General features: G+C 38.2%; 1 protein-coding gene across 1 annotated transcript in view; it reads left to right on the plus strand.

Annotated features, from left to right (window-relative positions):
- gpr158a (G protein-coupled receptor 158a) overlaps nucleotides 1-4246 on the plus strand; it is a 74508-nt gene extending 70262 nt beyond the window's left edge. The window contains exons 10-12 of the mRNA XM_042510498.1: nucleotides 243-389; nucleotides 492-575; nucleotides 1000-4246. Of these exons, the coding sequence (XP_042366432.1) occupies nucleotides 243-389; nucleotides 492-575; nucleotides 1000-2880 (2112 nt within the window). The 3' untranslated portion in view covers nucleotides 2881-4246. The remainder of the gene's footprint in view (nucleotides 1-242; nucleotides 390-491; nucleotides 576-999) is intronic.
- The last annotated feature ends 15163 nt before the right edge of the window (nucleotides 4247-19409 follow it).

Raw genomic sequence — 19409 nt, forward strand, 5'->3', positions numbered from 1 at the left:
TGAGTCAGTTTGGGGCTTTTGACTTCTGGCAATGTATTTACGCCTCAAAAAAATCCTAAAGTGAAGTTCATTTTTGAATATCATCGTGTTTCTTTGTTTGTTTTTTGCCCTCATAGTTCACATAGTTCTAATATTTTTCATGAATTCACTATATTTTAGCGTCGACAGTTTTGCTGAAGAAATCAGATATTTTTTTTGATGTGCAACAACAAGTTTTGCTCTTCTTTCTGCCGCTCCACCAGTTCCTGTTTGCTGGCACCCACATGAGAGATGATATAGCCTCTGAGGCCTATGAGGACGAGCTGGACATGGGTCGCTCTGGGTCGTATCTCAACAGCAGCATCACATCAGCGTGGAGTGAACACAGTCTGGACCCTGAGGACATTCGGGTGAGTTGTGCTTCCTGTAATACTTCATTCTCCATTGCATAACCTGGTGATATCATTGTGAATCGTCCAAAAATACTGAGCCATGGCAGTTTTTTATTGCAGACACCAGACGAAATGGGCCATCTCAGTTCTATTAATGGCTGTGGCGTAAGGTCTTGCGACAGTCTTTGGGAAAAACGTACCAACGTGAGCAGAGATTTCTGTTTGTCTGTTAGAGCTGAAGAAGTCTCTCAAGCAAAAGATTTGGGGAAGCCTGTTAACTAGAGGGCATTCATTGTATCAGATGGGCAAAGAGACAGAAATAAATTAAAGAGCTTCTAGGCTGTTTCAGACCTAACATTAAAACACACTCCGTTTCCTTATTTGATGCTGTCCGAGACTGTCCTGTCTTTGCTTTTTTTCAGCACGCATGTGATATTCCGTAGTGCATCATTTAACGACCGTTTGTAGTCACGTGTCATGAATTTGTACTGCATGTTCTCTGTGCAGTAGAATGTCTGCTTTTTTGTAACAGTGTTTTTATTAGAAATCCCTTTTTTAAGCAAAAATGAATGTGATTATTTGTTGTAAACAGGCAACTTTGCTTCTTGATTGTTTTATGAATATGTAGGAGGAGCTGAAGAAACTCTACTCCCAGCTGGAGATTTACAAGAGGAAGAAGATGCTGGCGAACAACCCCCATCTCCAGAAGAAGCGGAGCTCCAAGAAAGGGCTGGGCCGCTCGCTGATGAGGCGCATCACCGAGATTCCAGAATCGGTGCACCGGCAATGCAGCCGTGAAGACAAGGAGGGCGGAGAACATGGGAGCAACCGCAACAGCATCTGCATGTTGAAGAAGAACCCCTTCGATCCGACTCACCCAGGCAAGCCAGCGAAGGAGGAGACGCTCAAAAACAAGGTTTTCTCCCTTAAGAAGTCCCACAGCAGCTATGACCACGTCCGAGACCAGAGTGAGGACTCCAACAGCTCAGCAACAGACAAGATGGAGATGACCCCGGCTGAAGGCTCCCTCCTGGACACACTTATGGGCAAGAAACTGGTCAAGAAGAAGTCCAGCGAGAATATAAGTGCCCCAAGTGAATCTACAGAGTCCGTTCCTTTGGTGTGCAAGTCCGCCAGCGCCCATAACCTCACTGCAGACAAGAAACCCATTCACCCGCGAGCCTCCATGCTGCAGAAGTCCCTCAGCGTCATCGCCAGTGCCAAAGAGAAGACTTTGGGCTTGACAGGAAAGGCCCAGAGCACGGAGGACAGCAATAAGAAGAGTCAGCCAAAGAGCAAAGACACAAAGGCCAGCGCAGAGCTGGAAAATGAAAATGAAAAACCCAAGATGATTATCAGCCAGTCGGTTGAGTACAAACAGACCGCGCCGGTCGGCAGGATCATGAAACAGCCGGTGAGCAGTAGCCAGCCGACAATGTGCTCCGATCCAGTCACTGGAAAGGACCTGTATGATCTGTCCGAAGTGTGCCCCTGGGAGGTGGAGGACCTCCCAACTCCAAATGAAAACAAGATCCAAAAACACGTGTCCATTGCACCAAAGGAAACCACAACGGTGCACGGAGGCAGCACCAAGGGCGGCAGATCTCAGCAGCAGAAGCAGAAAGCTTCGGATCAGTCCCCATCGAGTGGCAAGCATTTGAAGGAACTCCAGAAGGCGACCGCTGTACGAGCAGATGTATGTCCGTGGGAAGATGGAGGTGAAAGTCAAGGTGGTCAAGTGGAAAGCTCAAAGCAGCAAACATACAGTCAAGCCACCAAACCTGCGAAACCGCAGCAGCCTAATTCTACAACAGAGAGCTCCAAAACACATCGGGTGGATGTTTGTCCGTGGGACTTCGAAGAGCCTCAAAAGACGACAGAGTTAGCTCCATCACCGGATACGATGTCACAAAGAAAAGGCACCTCTCCTGTGGATGGGAGAGGGAGAAGTGCCCTCTCAGATCCACCCAAAGCAGGCTCACTCCAGCCGCCACCTTCAAAAGCCGATGTCTGTCCCTGGGACTTTGACAGCACTGCCGTGTCTCCAAACTCCGAGAGGACGCCTAGTCCCTCTCGAGCACCCAAAACCAAGGAATCCCCGTCACAAAAGAAGGGCACCCCTTCCACGAGAACAGTTGAGAAAGAGAAATCAAAAGATGCTGATGATGAGAAAAGTAGAACAAAAGCAAAGGACAAGAGTAAATCTTCAGAGAAACACGTGAGCCAGCAAAAAATGGCCGAGGTATGCCCGTGGGACGTAGAGAGTCATCAGGAGGTGCCAGTGGTAGAAAAAAGGAAAAGCGCTAACGTGGGAGCAGCCAAAGCAAAGCCAGCCGAAGTGTGTCCGTGGGATTTTGAGGATACGTCAGATAAAAAAGGTACAGACAAAAGTGCTTCTGTAGTGAAACAGAGCAGTCCAAATCCTAAAGGCGGAGCTGTGAGTGCTGCCAAAAAGGCGGATGTTTGTCCCTGGGACTTTGAGGATAGCACATCGAGCAAGAAGGCATGACACTAAATGGACCACTGAGATTATAGTTATTGATGTGTACTTTTTTTCACTTTGAAATCGTTAAATATTTACTATTAGTGCGGTGACTTGGAAGAAAAGTTGATCAAGTTCCACAAGTTGCCTTCCTTTCCGAGGTTTTGTTCCTGTTTTACCTATTTTGAAAATAAGTAAAATGTACAAAAAAAAAAACAAAAAGTCATGACGAGCATTCCAGATTATTACGGGAGATCCTGAAGATAAATCTTAGACTAATTATGCAACTTTTGAGTCAGCCTTTTCACTTCACGAGCAATGTTGGAAAATCTGCATTTATCATGTATTCAGTCACCTCTTACATGATTCTTTTTGTGCATTATCATCACTTGATGGATATGACATGAGAAAATTAAGGTCCATGTACAAAACAGCAAAAGTGAAAGCCAAAGAATAAGGGAACATTTGCAAAGAAGGGTGTTGGTTTTAAAGCGGTAATTTATTAGTCTGTGCCCAAATCTTGGCACAGAAGGAAGGACGTCAGTGAGGAAATCAGTCTATAGCACTTTAGCCGACTCCATAAATTATGAGGACAGACTTTGTTCTCCTTGTACATTTTGTCTTCTAATTTTCATGGCATGATACCACACAGGATATCACACACCAACCAAACTTAGTTTTTGTTTAGATCTATTTAATTGTAGTTCTCGGCAGATTAAAATGCTTCCAAGTCTGCGGAGGTGTACTGTATGTGCCTAACTAACTAGCATTGTCGTGTATCAGTCTGAAGCAGAGCAAGTGGCTTCTCCTTCAGCACTTTTGTGACGGTGAATTATATAAACAGCATGCACAGTCAGGTATCGAGAGTAGTTGGACCCTACCGGGCTGTCAACTACAGCAGTTGACAAAAATATAATGTTTTCTCTTTTTCCTGCTTTCATGTGTCCAAAAGCTCATTCAGGGTGAAGATGATATGAGAGCAGCAGTAACATGAATGTGTGACAAAACAGCTCATATGTACACTGTAAAAAGTAGAGATAGTTACATACTGGGGGAATACTGAGGAAATAATCTGCACCAGCTTTGTTAATGAATCCAGCATGGGTCTTTGTGTTGGCTTTCACCAAGTGTGTGTGTGTGTGTCTGTGCACACAATATCATGAATTTAAAGTGAGATTGTAATTCTGTAGTTGAACCTTCTGGAGTTTCATACATGATCACATCCTGGCAACACTTCATGTCCTTACACTCCCTCTGTCTCAAACACAAAACTGAAAAGATGAGAAGATCACCAATTTAATTTAAAAACAGTTGATACAGTCTACAGCTTAAAGGATAATTTTGCTTTAACAGTAGCATTGTACTCGCTAAAAACCCGACACAGAGGCAACATCACCACAACAAAGTCCACTGGGGAGTACGATGCTGCCATAACTGATAAGAATGATCATTAAAACAAAAATAAAGTTTAAAGTGTAACTATTCTGTAATATTTTAGAAAGATTATGAAACAGCCATTATACATTATGGCAGTGCCCTTTAAAATTATTAGAGAATATTTGCTATAAGTGTTTTTCTTTGTGTTTCTCTATTTAAAATTCACATGGCGGGTAATGCATGTTCTTCCCAGTTTAATGGGAAATTTTGGAATTTTTTCAACATGGACCCTTTATTACCATGTTTTTGTGTTTGGGTGACTCATGACAACAGCAGTTTTTTTTTTTAATTTTTGGATTATTATTATTATTTCTTCTATTGTTAATAATAATAATAATCTTTATTTATATAGTACTTGAGCATAAATTGCTTCCCAGGTTAAAAGATTTACAGATTAAAATAAAATATCAAAAACCCATGTAGCCCCTCCCTCATCCCCTTATGATATAATCAAAATTAAGAACATTAACAATATTATTGTATTGTCCAAGAGTGCACTTAAACTTCTTGTATTTGCCCCTCACAGGCTCTGATAATTAGAGGTGTCTGATAACATCATGGAAATGATGTTACATGTTCTTCCCATTAGTCACTGTGCAAAAACTATGAGTAAATAGGGTCCAGTTTGAAAAATACCAAAGTTCCCCTTTATTCATGCAGGCTAAAGCCCCATTGATAACAGTGATTATTTTAAATTTAATCTGACTAAACCTTTTGAGGGTTTTGATTTCTTCAGTGTTTTGTATCAAAATGTCTAAATATCCATCATGCACTATCCAAGTGAAAAAAAGAAATCTCCCACTTCTATTTTAACTGTTGAACACCTGACAATAACTGCAGTCGTGAGGAAAACTATGTATCAATATAGCATCTACGGTACTTTATGGTATCTTGTGAGACTTACATGGTATCACTGAATGTTGTCACTGATTGTAATTATCTATAATTGCTGTCCAATTTCTCAATATCCAAAGCTCTGTAGGGGTCCTTATTAACTGTCAGTGTTGTCAGTGAAAATTTTACAAAAGTCCTATTTGATTGCATAATTCAATTGCAAAATTTCTTTGGCACAAAAAAAATGCAGTGACAAATATTTGTTGACTTCCATATTCGATTTTGTTTAATTCTACAGCTAGCCGCTACAAACATGATTTAGATTCTACTTCTTATATCTGAGAAATAAGCTCCGCCACTGACCAGTTGGTGGCTCGTCTGAAATATTTTGGAGTGTCTGCCTTAGAGCGTGAGATTTGTCATTGCCTCTCCTTTATGAGCTCTGTTGAAAGAGAAGAAGTGACGACATGCATGGATTGATTGTAAATTATTTGATGGATCTATTTGTTGATGGATATTTTTGGACCATATGTTCGACGTCATCCATGACATGCATTGTGGTAGCAGGATCATAACAGGGGACCACTAGTTTGATAACAACATTTCAAAAAGCCTCAATTTTTTTTTTTTTTTAGTGACTTTGAAATCACTGCCACATTGAAATTTACTGCCCTGGGTGATGAAAAATATGCTGTATATTTTTAAAACCAGCTGCTTTTTTTGTCCTCGTAGGAAAGCAATTTTAAATGTTTATTTCATGTTAGTTATTTTCAAAAATTTGAGCTCATAGAGGCTCTGACACAACTACAATTTTAGTTAGATTTAAGGATTTTTTTTTCAAACAAAAGTACCATGAAAAGCAATATAATATGACAAATGAAAAAGGTATTTTTTTCTGGTGTCAAAACTTTATTTTTTGAAACTCCCAAAATATCACTCTCAACTTTTAAGAAAAAAAGACACTTGATCAGTGGACCTTGCTGTTTGATATAGCGGTGGTATTAGATGCATTGGGCGGCAGCATTTTTAGACCCTCCAAGCAACTGCTGTAGTTTAAACAGGGCGAGCAGGTCAAACAAACTTAGGGCTTAAACACAGGAGGCCACTCTTTGTGACCTATGAGAAACCTTGTTTTTTAATTTGAGTTATTTTAAGAATAATGTAGTGTGCTAGCATGGGTAGCATACTACGCAAATGACATATGTTATGTGACATTACATTACATTAGTAACAAACATACATTTAAGCCAATGATGTTGCTTAAACCTAAGGAACTAAACCTAAAAGAAAGTTTATTTTGAAATTAGTAGGCATTTGTATGGATTTTAAAATTGGAAATTGTATATTTCCTGTGAAAACAAAAGTTCATTTTGAAAATACACAAGTACACATACACATACACATGTCATGAGGTTAAATCTACACACCCTCCCTGAACATCCAAAATTGATGCTGGAGGGGTATCTAAAAGGGATGAGCTCTTGAAGTAACATTTAAATTTATCATGGAGTACTCAAAAATTTGCCAGAAGAATTGCCGAAGTATGTAAATTGGCCAACAAATGGAAAGAAAAGAGAAAATTGAATAATTGCCAGTTTACAAAGCAACAGGATGGGTGGTGGTTTCGAAAAATTACACTCTGGAACCCATTTTCAATAGTTTGCATTTTCAAGCCCCCAAAACGGCACTTGTGTGAACGAAAGACTAAACCGCATCAAAATTTAAACGTTTCATGCAAGAACTGGTGCCATCTGAATGGTCCTTATATGCTTGAAGAATACTGATGTCCAAACAAGTTCTGAAATACTCAAGTACTCGTCCCTAGTACCTAGAACAGCCACTGACCTAGTGTCTGTATTTGACAAGTTGGGAGTGAGAATGTTTTGTTAATTTACACATTGGGGCCCATGAGATTTTTAGGTCGGAAATGGCTCAAGCACAAACAAGATTTTTGTTAAATTAAAATTAAAAAAATTAAAATAATGACAATGCAATATCCCACTGTTAAACTCACATGTTCAGTTCAGTCTACTCTGTTGCATAATTTCAGAAAGTCTTCTTGCTGTCCCTCAGTTCAGTCAGTCCATAGGTGTCTGTGTACTAACTCGTGTAAACATATCCGGTGTCTGTTTCTCTGGAGATTCTCATTGTATTTTAGCCGTATCATCAATGAATCAGTGACCGTTTGAACCCCAAATGGAGCTCGTTGTTCTTGTATCCACCTCGACATAGACGACACAGTGTCCCGTAGCTCTTTGTCCACCAGTCGGATCTTTACGTTCACGGTGTTGGCTAGCTGCTTTCATTTCAACTCTCTTCTCTTGTGACCAAACCAAGTCACCCAACGGCAAAACACAACTACTACTATTGCTACTACTACTATTCAATGCTGTAACGTCGTAAATCTTGCTCTTGTGGCTTCTGCATGAATTCAAGAAAAAAAAAATATAATAGGACCGATGTTTCACTGCCCTTGATAGAACAAAAAAGAAAAAAAATTGATCTTTTATGGACTGTTACAAGTTGTATAGTGAGTGATACTGTCCCTAAACCACTGTATTATGTGCTTGTTATAACTATTGCTCTATGACAAGCTTATAGCATCAATATATGGGAATATTTGGTAGATTTATATTGTGTTATATTGTGATAGCATGTACATAAAAGATACCTCCTCTGCAATAAATATTTATATGAAAATGAAGTGTGTTTCTGGTGTTTTGCTGCAGTTTACCCCATTGAGGCCTGAACATTGATTTCTTTCAAAAACATGTGGAAAAAGGCAATGAAAAACTTAAAAGAAATGAACCAAAATGTTGGGGGGAAAAATGAAAAGTACAGAAAAGTACCCAAAAAATTAGACAGAAAAAAACAAGGGGAAAAAAAGTTTTGTTTTTTGTTTTTTTTTTGAGGAAATGACCTTGGAAAAAAGTGCTTAAAAATAATTTTAAATATATAATAATGGTATTTATTAATATATTTTTTGGGACATTGTTTCATAGCTTTTTTAAAAATAATTTTCTAAACCCTTCCTTCCAAATTCCTTGCAATTTTGTCAGAAGATTTCTTAAGTTGCTCTTGGCCTTTTTTTTTCCATGTTTTTTGACAGAAATCGCAATTTTCTCAGGTTTCAAAGGTTAAAATACTTATAATAAGCAACTTGTAAATACTTGCTCCAGTTCCAAAGGGTTAAATTGTGTTGTGATTTGCATTTCAAACTTGCTGAGAATCTCGAAGCAAAGACTGTGTTCCTTAAACTACTTTTAATCCCACTGGAAGTTGATAGAAGACACTCCCATGATGCATTTGTGTTTAGTAATCACCCCTGTCTCAGGTCTGTTCGCTCGGTCCTCATGTGGACATGCAGTTGGGAGAAACCTTTAAAAGCCTCGTGCATCATAACCACTTTAGGATATGCGCATCTTGGCGACTGTCCTGAAATGCTTTTATGGCTTGATGTGGTCTTTTGGACGGAGATCAATGGAGACTCTGCAGGAAGCGAGAGACACAAGATGCTATCAAATGCTGACTCCAGGCCCCTGCAGAAAAACTGAGCGCTGCTATTTTCCAATCCCAAAATAATTATTGGCCGAGCTGAAATTATTTATTCCCTGAGCCAAAGGGAAAAGCATTTCCTGCTCTATTAATACTTTTTCAGCCCATAAATTCGGAATAATGAGCAATACGTGAGACTGTCGGTACGCCGCTGTCACAAGCACTCATGTCTCGATGATTATGGCAACGATGCAGCCAAATAACATTGCAAAAGGGTATTGTGTAAAGTAAACATGTTAGCATCGATTCCTGTTTACAAGAGCACTTTCAGAGCCTTTCTAATAAATAGAAGATCAATACAGGCTGCTGCAGGGAACTAAAACAGAGAAACGTCAGAGGAGAAAACAGTTAACGCTGAGAAACAACCTGTGACGGAGAGATTCGGTCACTATTGACATTCCATTTGATATACGTTAATGTGAAATAACAGTCTTTCCATAAAGAAAATGCCCATATTACATTTAAATAATGGATAGATATTTTTATAACAACACTATCAAATGTGGACGTGGTTGCTCATAATAATGATGCTGCTGGAAATTATCACTTGAATGTAACCTAAAATTATTTAAAATTACTGTACACAACCCGCTCAGCACCAAACAGCAGACAGAGACAGTTTGAGACTGACTGGTGAACAGTTAGTGGCTAAAGAGACAGATATTTCATTCATCTGGGATTTAAACCCCTAAAAGTTTAAGTTTAAGATAAAGAAAAAGTCCATTTTTATCTATATAACATCAAAACGTAGTAAAAGTATTCTTATGACAATTTTCATGGAGCAGGTTTGGACCTATTTTCTTTTATTTCACAGATACCAAATGATTCAGACAAATTCCCACTGAGACGAGGTAGGATATGCAACAATGACAAGGAAAAACTTTTTAAAAATACATTGTTTATAAAAATTACCAGTTATGCCACCAAAATGTTTAAAGTTTAAAAGTGAGTCTGAATAAGTAAGAGATATATAAAGAGAAGTAACAGCCATAAAGTTTTCATAGGCTGTTTGCTAACCAGTTCTCCGGCCTGTCTGTGACACCAAAACAACTCCCACACACACACAAACTTGTCCGCTGCAGAGCCGTGTACATAGCTCTGGTCTATTAGCAATGTGAAAGCAGTGCATCGCCTATTTTTAATGGGTTTAAACATTTCTTAATGTTTTATGCTGTGACAACACTGTGGTTAATGGATAGGCTTAGGCACAAATTTCAGTTGATTAGTGTTTGGAAAACATGTCTTGGCTAAAAATACCCAGTTTAGTTGGTCAAAACGCGTCGGAAAGTGTCCTGCCAAGCCAGCTCATATATTACATCATTTCAGAAATATTGATATGATACATATGAAATGTACAAATGTAACACATCCATAGTTTGCAGAAATGTATGCATTTTTTTCTGGGGACTTGGCTGCTGCTTTAGTGTGAAATTTTACGTGATAAAAACAATTTAAAGTGTTCGGGACATCTTTAATCCCATAAAAGCACTTGAAGGAGACTCAAGGTCTCCTTCACATTGTCAACGTTCACTGAAACCGGACCCTCCCTTGATGCTGGAGCCTGCAGATGGACTGTAAATGTTGGTATTATATGAAATATGTCTACCAGGCATCCTCCTAAAAAAAAAACTCTGATTAAAATTCTGATAACCAAGAAGTTCGAGAGACAGAAATCATATCTTTGTTCCAGTAAATCCTCAGTAAGAGAACAGCTGCCTCATGCAAAAAACTCATCCAACATTCGCTGAATACTCTCCCATGATGCATGTGAGAATGGACGTTTGTGTCCCTCTTTGTTGTCTTTTCAGGACAGCGGGACACATCTTCCAGCATGGCAGGACGTATTTTTAAACCTCAGACGGTGATTGGTGCATGAATCACAGCCTTTTGCGGCAGGGCCATGTGGGTAGAGACGGACGGCGGCGGGGAGGAGGACAGACAGGAGATGAGAGGAAGCTGATCACTTTGGCACAAGCCAGCATGCTCCGTCACTGACTCATCTGTCTCTCAGAAGCAGGGACGGTCAGGAGGGAGGGGGTGGTGGTGGTGGAGGTGGTGGTGGGATGTTAAGGACATGTCATGTGTCGTGGTGGATTCATGACTCATACATAAGGGTTGTGTGCGTAGGTGCACCTAGTGGGAGACGCACACATGTGGAAACACACACTGTTCAACATAATTAAAAGTGTAGAAGTATTTTTTTGTTCTTGTATTGAGTCTGACAACCCCAAGGACATTATTAAAGTTTTTAATTATCTATCACTCCCTGTACCTGTAAATGGTTACTGGACGTTGAATTTCTTGTCATATAATGTTACACTGTTAAATGTTCATATTAACGTGTCCAAAGTTTCACATAATGAGGTAAATGTTTGAAGTAACCTACCTGTAAGTACATGCCAATGTCATGGAAACATGTAGCCTAATCTTGGCTGGATACGTTGTTAATTTCTCACCAATATCTAATTATATTCCCTTTGGACCATGTCCGGTGGTGAAGATTTTGAAGGCTGCAAGAACACTGCTACCTGTAGCTACATGCTAATGTCAAGGAATAATGAAGTTGTGGTCGCTGATATTGTTAATGTCTCCCCAATTTCGAATCATATTTTTGCAGGAACATGTGTGGTTGTGAAGATTTTGGTTTAGAAGCTTTTATTGGTGATTTTCCATGGTACAAAGAGCCTCTGCACTGCTATATGTAGCTACATGGTAACATCGGGGGACCATGTAATCTTGGTTGCTGATAATGTTAATTTATCCCAAATTTTGGATCATATTCCTGTATGTACAACATGTACAGTTGAATTTAGAAGCCTTCATTTGGGATTTTTCGTGGTCGAAAGTGCCACTCTACTCCCATTACAGTCATTCCCCAGCTGCAGGAACACTGTGATGCTACATGTAGCTATATGCTAACATCATGGAAACAAGTAATCTGGGTTGCTGATGTTATTTAGTTCTTGAATTGATAAAATTCACAGTAGAAAGTAATGCTATTCTCTATTGCAGTTATTTTCTCTGTTTGCAAGTACACTGCTGCCTGTAGTTACATGCTAAAAACAAAGTGTTATTTGAATATTAAAGTATGTAAATAAATTCTAGAAGCAACCCAAAATACAAAAATGAACCAGAAAATAAGCATGATAAGTGATCCCTCTTGCAAAACCAGAATTGGTTAAATTTTATCTTGATTTTAAGTAAGTGTGGTCTGTATGTTCGATGTATTGTAGCACCTTGTCTTGTAATATTTGACTTCAGCCAGTAGGCAGAGAGCCACCCACAAGGTCCTGTTCCTCCGTCCTCTGGAGCCACACTCTGGTCTGTACTCCTACACAAGCTTTTCCAGCCTCACTGGTGGCTTCATCATTAGAGGAGCCCCTGGTGATGTGAGCATACATGACTCACAGAGAGCCTCCGTTACACTCCTCCGCCACCACTACCACCTCCACAGCTGGAACATCATCCACAACACACACATTAACACATTTAGAATTCAGCGTCCAGGTACTCATAGTTCAATTACTTACGCATGAAAAGGTCGTCCAATGAGTAACTGTTTGCCTCGTGTTAAAAAATGTCTCAGTCTGACAGACGAACAACTGGAGCCACAGCTCATCAGGGCCTTGAAACTGGTATCAATCTGCTGCTGTGTTATGTAGGTCCTTCAGCTATTACCACCTACTGACGCAACAAGGACTAACAAGCTAAAGGCATGTGAAAACATCCATAAACATGTCTGTGCAACTGACTTCATCCAAGACTAAAACCCAAACTGACATTCACACCTTTTATTCACATCCTCCAGACCTTTCAAGGACTATTCCAGCAGGCCAGTGTCTTCCGAGTTTGATATTCAAACACCTAAAACACAACAGAAAAGGGTTTTAGTTGGACTTAGAGGTCAAACAACCCCCATTTTTGACGCATCTGGAAAAAGAAATACTTGTGAAACAAGTTAAATCAATACGCCCATGTTATGCAATATTCTGTTGACCCATCTGATTTTTTGAAAGTTTTGGAAAACTTTATATATTCTGAAAGTTTTGGAAAGGTCACTGAATTTTGTTTCGCAAACCTATATAATAACACATGATGTGTTCAAGGACCATCAGAAGTTTGAAAAGCCAATGATAATTTCTGATTTTACAGCTCTGGCTGTGATTAATGATGCCATTTTTGGTGATTTATAAAGAAATCAGATATAAAAAAATAAAATAAATCAAAAAAAGAAAAACACCAAAAATAATAAAAGATAACTAAATATTCACCACAGCATTGCCACAAGAGAAAATAGAGAAAACAAACCTAAAGTTGCAGCATATTTGCAACATATTAAAGATACAGATATAAGTTATCAGTGGTTTGCAGAAATATACAAAGCCAACATTTTATTCTGGATATTGTGTTGAATCAGAGAATTAAATCAATAAGCTACCAGAATAAAAAGTCTAGTGGGGATTCTGGTAGGTGTGTGCTGTGAGTGTCAGGTGTGGAGGATCTGTCTGTTACTCTCCGAGGATGAGCGGTGGGTGGGAGAAAAACGACAGCGTCTGACATGACAACAAAGACTGCATAAACAGGATGATTAATTAAATGTATCTAATTGTTGAAATGAGGTATCAGTTGGGCCACATTGGGCTCTGGTTAATTGTGATGAAAATTTGTCACTATTCTCTGACATTTAATAAATAAAATAGTAATAAAAAGGATTCAAAAATGAAAAATGGATGGATTAATGGATTATGAAAACAGCTGCAGCCCTATGCAGACACTAAAATAGACCCACTCCTACTCACCTCACAGAAACAGACTCCTCATGAATAGACTTTTCTGTAATTCTAAAATAAGATGAGCCTTCGTTTGGCACCTATTCTTACATCGTGATTGATTGCACAAAATTTTCATAAATTCAAAGGGCTAATAGGCGATTTATCTGCCCGGTTGACAGGATGGGGCCAGTTTTGGCTCCTCTCTGATATTGAACTTTGGGTAATGGCTTTGGCCCAGACCGACGAGCCTATTCTTGGAGATGAACTCCTCAAATATTGGCAATCGATGTTGTTATTAGTGTTACTGAAACCTGAGACGTCATCAATTACTGGGCTCCTCCTCTACAACCAGGGTTCATAAGATATTGATGAAATTACATCTAAACTCCCTTTCTGAGTCAAATTATACCAGTGACAGAGATGCACAATCCTGCAGCTTTACAGTCGTTATCTGAAGCTGCAGAGAAGACTGATAACAATTATTTGAGCTCAGTGTCAAATACAGTCCTTGTAGATGTGAATTCTGTGTTTGCTCGATGTGCAAACACAGGAAAAAGGAAAGCCTTTCCCCCCAAATGGTGAGTCCTCCCCGGCTGTTGTTGTGATTAACTGCTGCACTCCATGACATGTCTCCCAATTAGGGAAGCCCTTCGGCCACGTGTGCAGAGAGGAGCCTCATTTCTCCGAGAAACTCCTGTCAGACGATGTACTGTAGCTGCCATTTGGAAGACAAAACACCACACACACAAACGGACACACTCCAGCAGTGAACTTGCAACACATTTTTGTGTCTTTTGTGTGAATACAGGCCTATGCGTGTGTGTGTTTGTCTGTTTTAGTGTTGCTCTGTATCTGTTTTGTGATTGAGCTTGTGTTTAATGTGTCCGTTTTGTTTACTACATCCCAAAGGTCAAGGTGCAACTTAAAGCACCCCCATTCCCTCTACTTTTAGTAAAAAATGAAAAAAAGGAAGAAAAGACAACAAAGGTAGAAAGTGGAGGAGAAAGGAAAGGAAAATACAATGTCTGGGAGCAGAGGCTGGATTTTTTGTAGCCAGGTTAAACAATGCACACATATAAACATACTAAAATGTGCTAAATTATATGATATAAACATATGCTTAAACCATAAACTAAAGTAGAATGCATCAAGTGCTGAGTTTTGAGTTTTATTGATGATAAATATAGGGTTAATTGTTTAAGTTACATATATGGGACCATAAGTGTACTAATCTTCATACTTTTTTTAAGGATATGTAATATTTAATATTTTTGTTATGCTTTTCATGAAAATGTGTAAATTGGGAATTTGCTTCATATGTACTGGTGTCTTATTTGTTATGCTTGTTTATTATTTATAGTATTTGTTACATTTTTCAAATAAATAAATACTAAGTGACAGCATAAAACAAAACCTCACGTACATCATTATTTTTTCTTTTCCTTCTTTTTCTTCTTGTCCCTATTTTTTCTATCATTATAATCATTATTATTATTTTCTCACACCCTTTAGTGACACATCTACATACTCTATATATACACATAGTTTTTCAAGATAAGACTTTGGAAATATGATGATGATGATGATGATAATAAGAATAAGAATAAGAATAAGAATGATGAATAGCTTAATAATCAAAATAGAGAAAGATAAACAAATCATTTTGTAAAATTATAGGCTGTAAATTCAAACCATTAAAAAATAATGTTTCTTCTTCCTTCTCCATTTTAGACATTAGTAGTTCATTTAGGTTGCTTATTGAAAGTCTGTTGTAACCTGGGGCCTATTTCTTTGCCGTTATTTACATGTTTTTAATTAATTTTATTTGTTCACATGTATCTTTGTCTCTCTTAAATGTTTAAAATAACTAATTACAGTCTCCTCTCACCTGACGCTCGGCTCGGCCCCGCCCCCTAGCGGCGGAAGAACTCTACGTCGTGACGTCCTGAGACGATGACGTGTTGTCGTCACCATTCTGCTTATTTTAAATGTTTACAAACTGCTTCACTCCACCTCGTTTTGTTTCCGGTCTAGCTTTTGTTGTCCCCTCAACTGGAACCAGTACAGCAAGGTAAACTTGTGACACCAGCTTAATATAACGTTTCAGCGTGACGTTTGTGAGTGTTTTAGGTCTTTTATACCCAAATGTCTGTATTTAAAACATTGACTTAAACGAAATTTGTGTTTTCGGAGACCTAAGTCACGTGCAACAGGAAACTACAAAATACCGGCTAAAACAGAGCCAAAATGCAGGTTAAATTTCGCAAAAAGTGCATCAATTGACTATTTAACCCTTTGTAAACTGAGCGAATTGACTGTAATTCTTTCGAAAAACACGGGGAAAAGCCAACAAGCAACTTAACAACAAATAATCCCAAAATAAGCAAAAAATCATGAAATAAGTAGTTACAAGAAAATGACACGTAAATGAGCAAAATAAATAAATAAATAAATAAAATAAAACAATCAAACAAGAAAATGTGTGCTTGATAAGTTTATATATTTATATGGTTATTTTTATATGTTTTATTTCTATAACACTTTTAAATATAAAAATATCAGAATTATAAACATGGTTTACTGGACATTTCCCTATTTTTTTGGCTACTTTTCTAATAATACTTCCCTCTCTTTTAAAACTATTTTCCAGGATTTTTTGTGGGTTTCTTAGTCACCTTTTACTAATTTCTTGCAATTTGTGGGACATTTCTTTATTAAGTTAGTTAATTATTGACTTTTTCCTCCATGTTTTAGAAAGAAATAAAACCAGTTGCCAGAGTTTCAAAGGGTTAAATTCATTGTATAGGGCTGAAACTGCTAGTGTTGAAACTATTAGTCTACTATTGTAGTAATCTATCTATCTGTCTGTCTATCTATTTATCAGGAAGACAATGCGATGTGATGATAAGTCACTGTCACATTTTCCTCAGCGCCCACTTGGATCAATGGTTTGTATATTTGTAAGCTACTGGCTCATGTCTCTGCATATATGTTTATTTTCTTTTTGTTTTCATGTCATGTCATCTTCCTCTGTCACTTATTTTCTCAGAGAAACAACCATATTCATATTTATTCCCTCCAAAATGTTTCTTTGTTCAGTTTTTCAACAAAAAGTGTTTACTGACCTTCAAGTGTCAGATGACATTTCAAGCTAGAGAAGGAGGGAAAAAAACCCACAATAAGCTTTTTCTCCGCAAATATTTACTGCATTGTTGCCTGACTCTGATCCCAGTTTAACTCTTTAAAACCCAGAGAGACATCACTTTCTTTTTCAGCCTCTTTTCAAAAGTATTTAAACCTTTGAACTTAGAGCAAATTTGTTTGATTTTATTGATTTTTTTTAATTTAAGGGTAGAGCAGAGTAGAGTTTCAGGAAAACAGGAGAAAAATAGGGAAAAACTATATTTATAATTATAGTTATGTTACAGAATTTTTATAATTTTCTAGCACTTTTTCCAGATCTTGTTTGCACTGTTTGTTTGCAATTGTAAAATAATACATAATGTGTTCAGGGACCACAAGAGATTTTAAAATCCAATGATAATTTTTATTTTTACAGTTTCTGGCTGTGATGTATGGTGCCGTTTTTGTTGATTTATTAAGATTATTTATTATCTCCGCTAAAAATAAATTAAAAAGGCCCTTTTTTTCTTTCAAAATTGGAAAAAAAGGCCAATTTTTTAAATTCATTTGTTTATTTACGCTAATTTTTAGGCATTTTTCCCTTACTATTTACTTATTTGTTTTTTTTATTCATTTATTTTTTAAATTTCTTTATTTACGAATGTCTGTCATTTATTTTGTTACTTATTACCTTCTTTACATATTTTTGAAAGAAGTCAAGACAATTTTCTCAGTCTTTTAGTGTTTAAGGTGTTTTGAGGATCCATGTGATTTCCACAGGGCAGGAGAAATATGGAGGTGAAAGGCGAGGAGTCCCACGACGAGAGGGTTGAGTTGACGTTTGGGTTGAAAACATCCAAACCTGAAATGTCAATCCGTCTTTCTTCGTGTTTTTGCGAGGACAGTGAAGCCTGCGTGTGAGTTGTTCAGAGATGTACTTGAAACAGAGCTCAGTGAATGATGAATTCAAGGCTCATCATCAGTGACGATGAACACGAGAGTGATTATGACCCCGGCGCTGTTGTTGCAAAAGCAGAATCATCACAAAAGGACAAAGGCAGGTCCACTCATCTAATAATCCAATTTGTTTTTGATTTGAGGTGCAAAAACGGCCTTTTTGACTCACCATCACCACTCAGTCTTTCACCAGCGACTGCAGCAGCACAAACACAGATGCCGAGCACAAAGCCCAAGGCCAGGACGCTGGTGAGTCACAGTCATACCGACATGTGTGAATGAAGGCTAAGTGAGCGCTCATTCAGTAAAAAAAAAAGAGAAAAGAGGAAAAATGGGCTTTCATTTGACGTCATCGGTCTTAATCACTCAATTATAGCAATTTCCAGAAGGTAACTGTGCTTTATGTTGGCTGTCTCTGCCTCCAGGTAACATGCAGGCAGCTGAGTGGCGGGAACGAGGCGGTCGCTTTGAGATGTGAGATCATTCACACACTCTTAGTCATTCACTCTCAATCATTTGTGCTGGAAATACATGAATCACAGGGTGTGTGTGTGTGTGTGTGTGTATGTAAGTGTGTGTGTGAGAGAGAGATGATGTTTCATGATACTCAAAAGATGAGATGACACGGGGACAAACGGGACAAAAATGAAACTTTGCTGCAAGTTAAAGGCATCAGAAAGCAGTAAAACAAGTGTGATGCGAGCAAGTAAATGCACAATATGTGGCCAAAAATATGTGGACAACCTTGACCAATGTTTTGGCAACAGTTAAGGCCTCAGCTAAAGCCTCATTGTGTAGCTTATCGTGGTGCTTTTGATCATTACACTTGATCTTCATCAGCAGTTGAAATTTGACCAGTTGGCATGAAATTGTAGATGTAGATGAAAATCCCACTTATTAGACTTTGGAGAAGCCAACAAGCAACTAAACAACACATCATCCCAAAATGAGCACAATATACATTACAATTTGTGTGTGTGTGTGTGTGTGTGTGTGTGTGTGTGTGTGTGGTCCCCCGTTGCCAAGAGGCTTCCCTTGCTTGTTTAGTAGCTTGCTGGCAATGTGTTTATTTCCATAATATAATATCCCCTTTCTCATAAAATTACAGCTTTATTCTCCTAATATTACAAGTTTATTCTCATAAAATTACAACTTTTTACTCTATTTCCACAATATTACAAGGTTTTTCTCATAATATTACAGCTTTATTCTCAAAGTCTTAAATGTTTTCCTCAATGTGGCCCTAAAACTGTACCCAGCAGTACAAGGATGAGAAAAAAAACAAACATTACTAATGGAGAATGCAATCTTAGGACAGATGAAACAGTGAAAACATAACAAATATACAATAAGTGTCATGCAGAAAATACTTTTTTGTGTTATATTTGGTTTGTGTTTTAATTTTAAATAAAGAAAAGAGGTGTTTATGACCAAAGCAGAACAGCGATGAGATTAAATCCACATTACAGAAGCAGTGAATTAGTTAAGGCTCAGACTGTCTGATAGTACAACCACACACACACACACACACACACACACACACACACACACACACCTCCACTCATGGGGAAGTACAAGCAGCCTGAGAGTGAACATGACTCAGCCTGATAGTACAACTTATTATGAGTGGGCTTCACTACAGTGGGAGCTAAATGGATAACTCATAGAAAGGCTTTTTTTCTTTCAGCAGAGAAGACTGTCTGGGTTACAAAATAGATTTATTGATTTATGTTATGCAGGCCCGCTTACTCTGGGCCTTGCTATTAAGGTTTGGAATTTGAAATATATTTCACTGAAGAGCAATTTATGCTCAAATCATGTCTTTTAGACAGAAAGGGCTCAGATTTCACAAGATAGCAAAAAAAAAGAGGAGGACAA

This window comes from Plectropomus leopardus, chromosome 21 (genome assembly GCF_008729295.1).
Source record: "Plectropomus leopardus isolate mb chromosome 21, YSFRI_Pleo_2.0, whole genome shotgun sequence".
In the NCBI taxonomy this organism is placed as follows: domain Eukaryota; kingdom Metazoa; phylum Chordata; class Actinopteri; order Perciformes; family Serranidae; genus Plectropomus; species Plectropomus leopardus.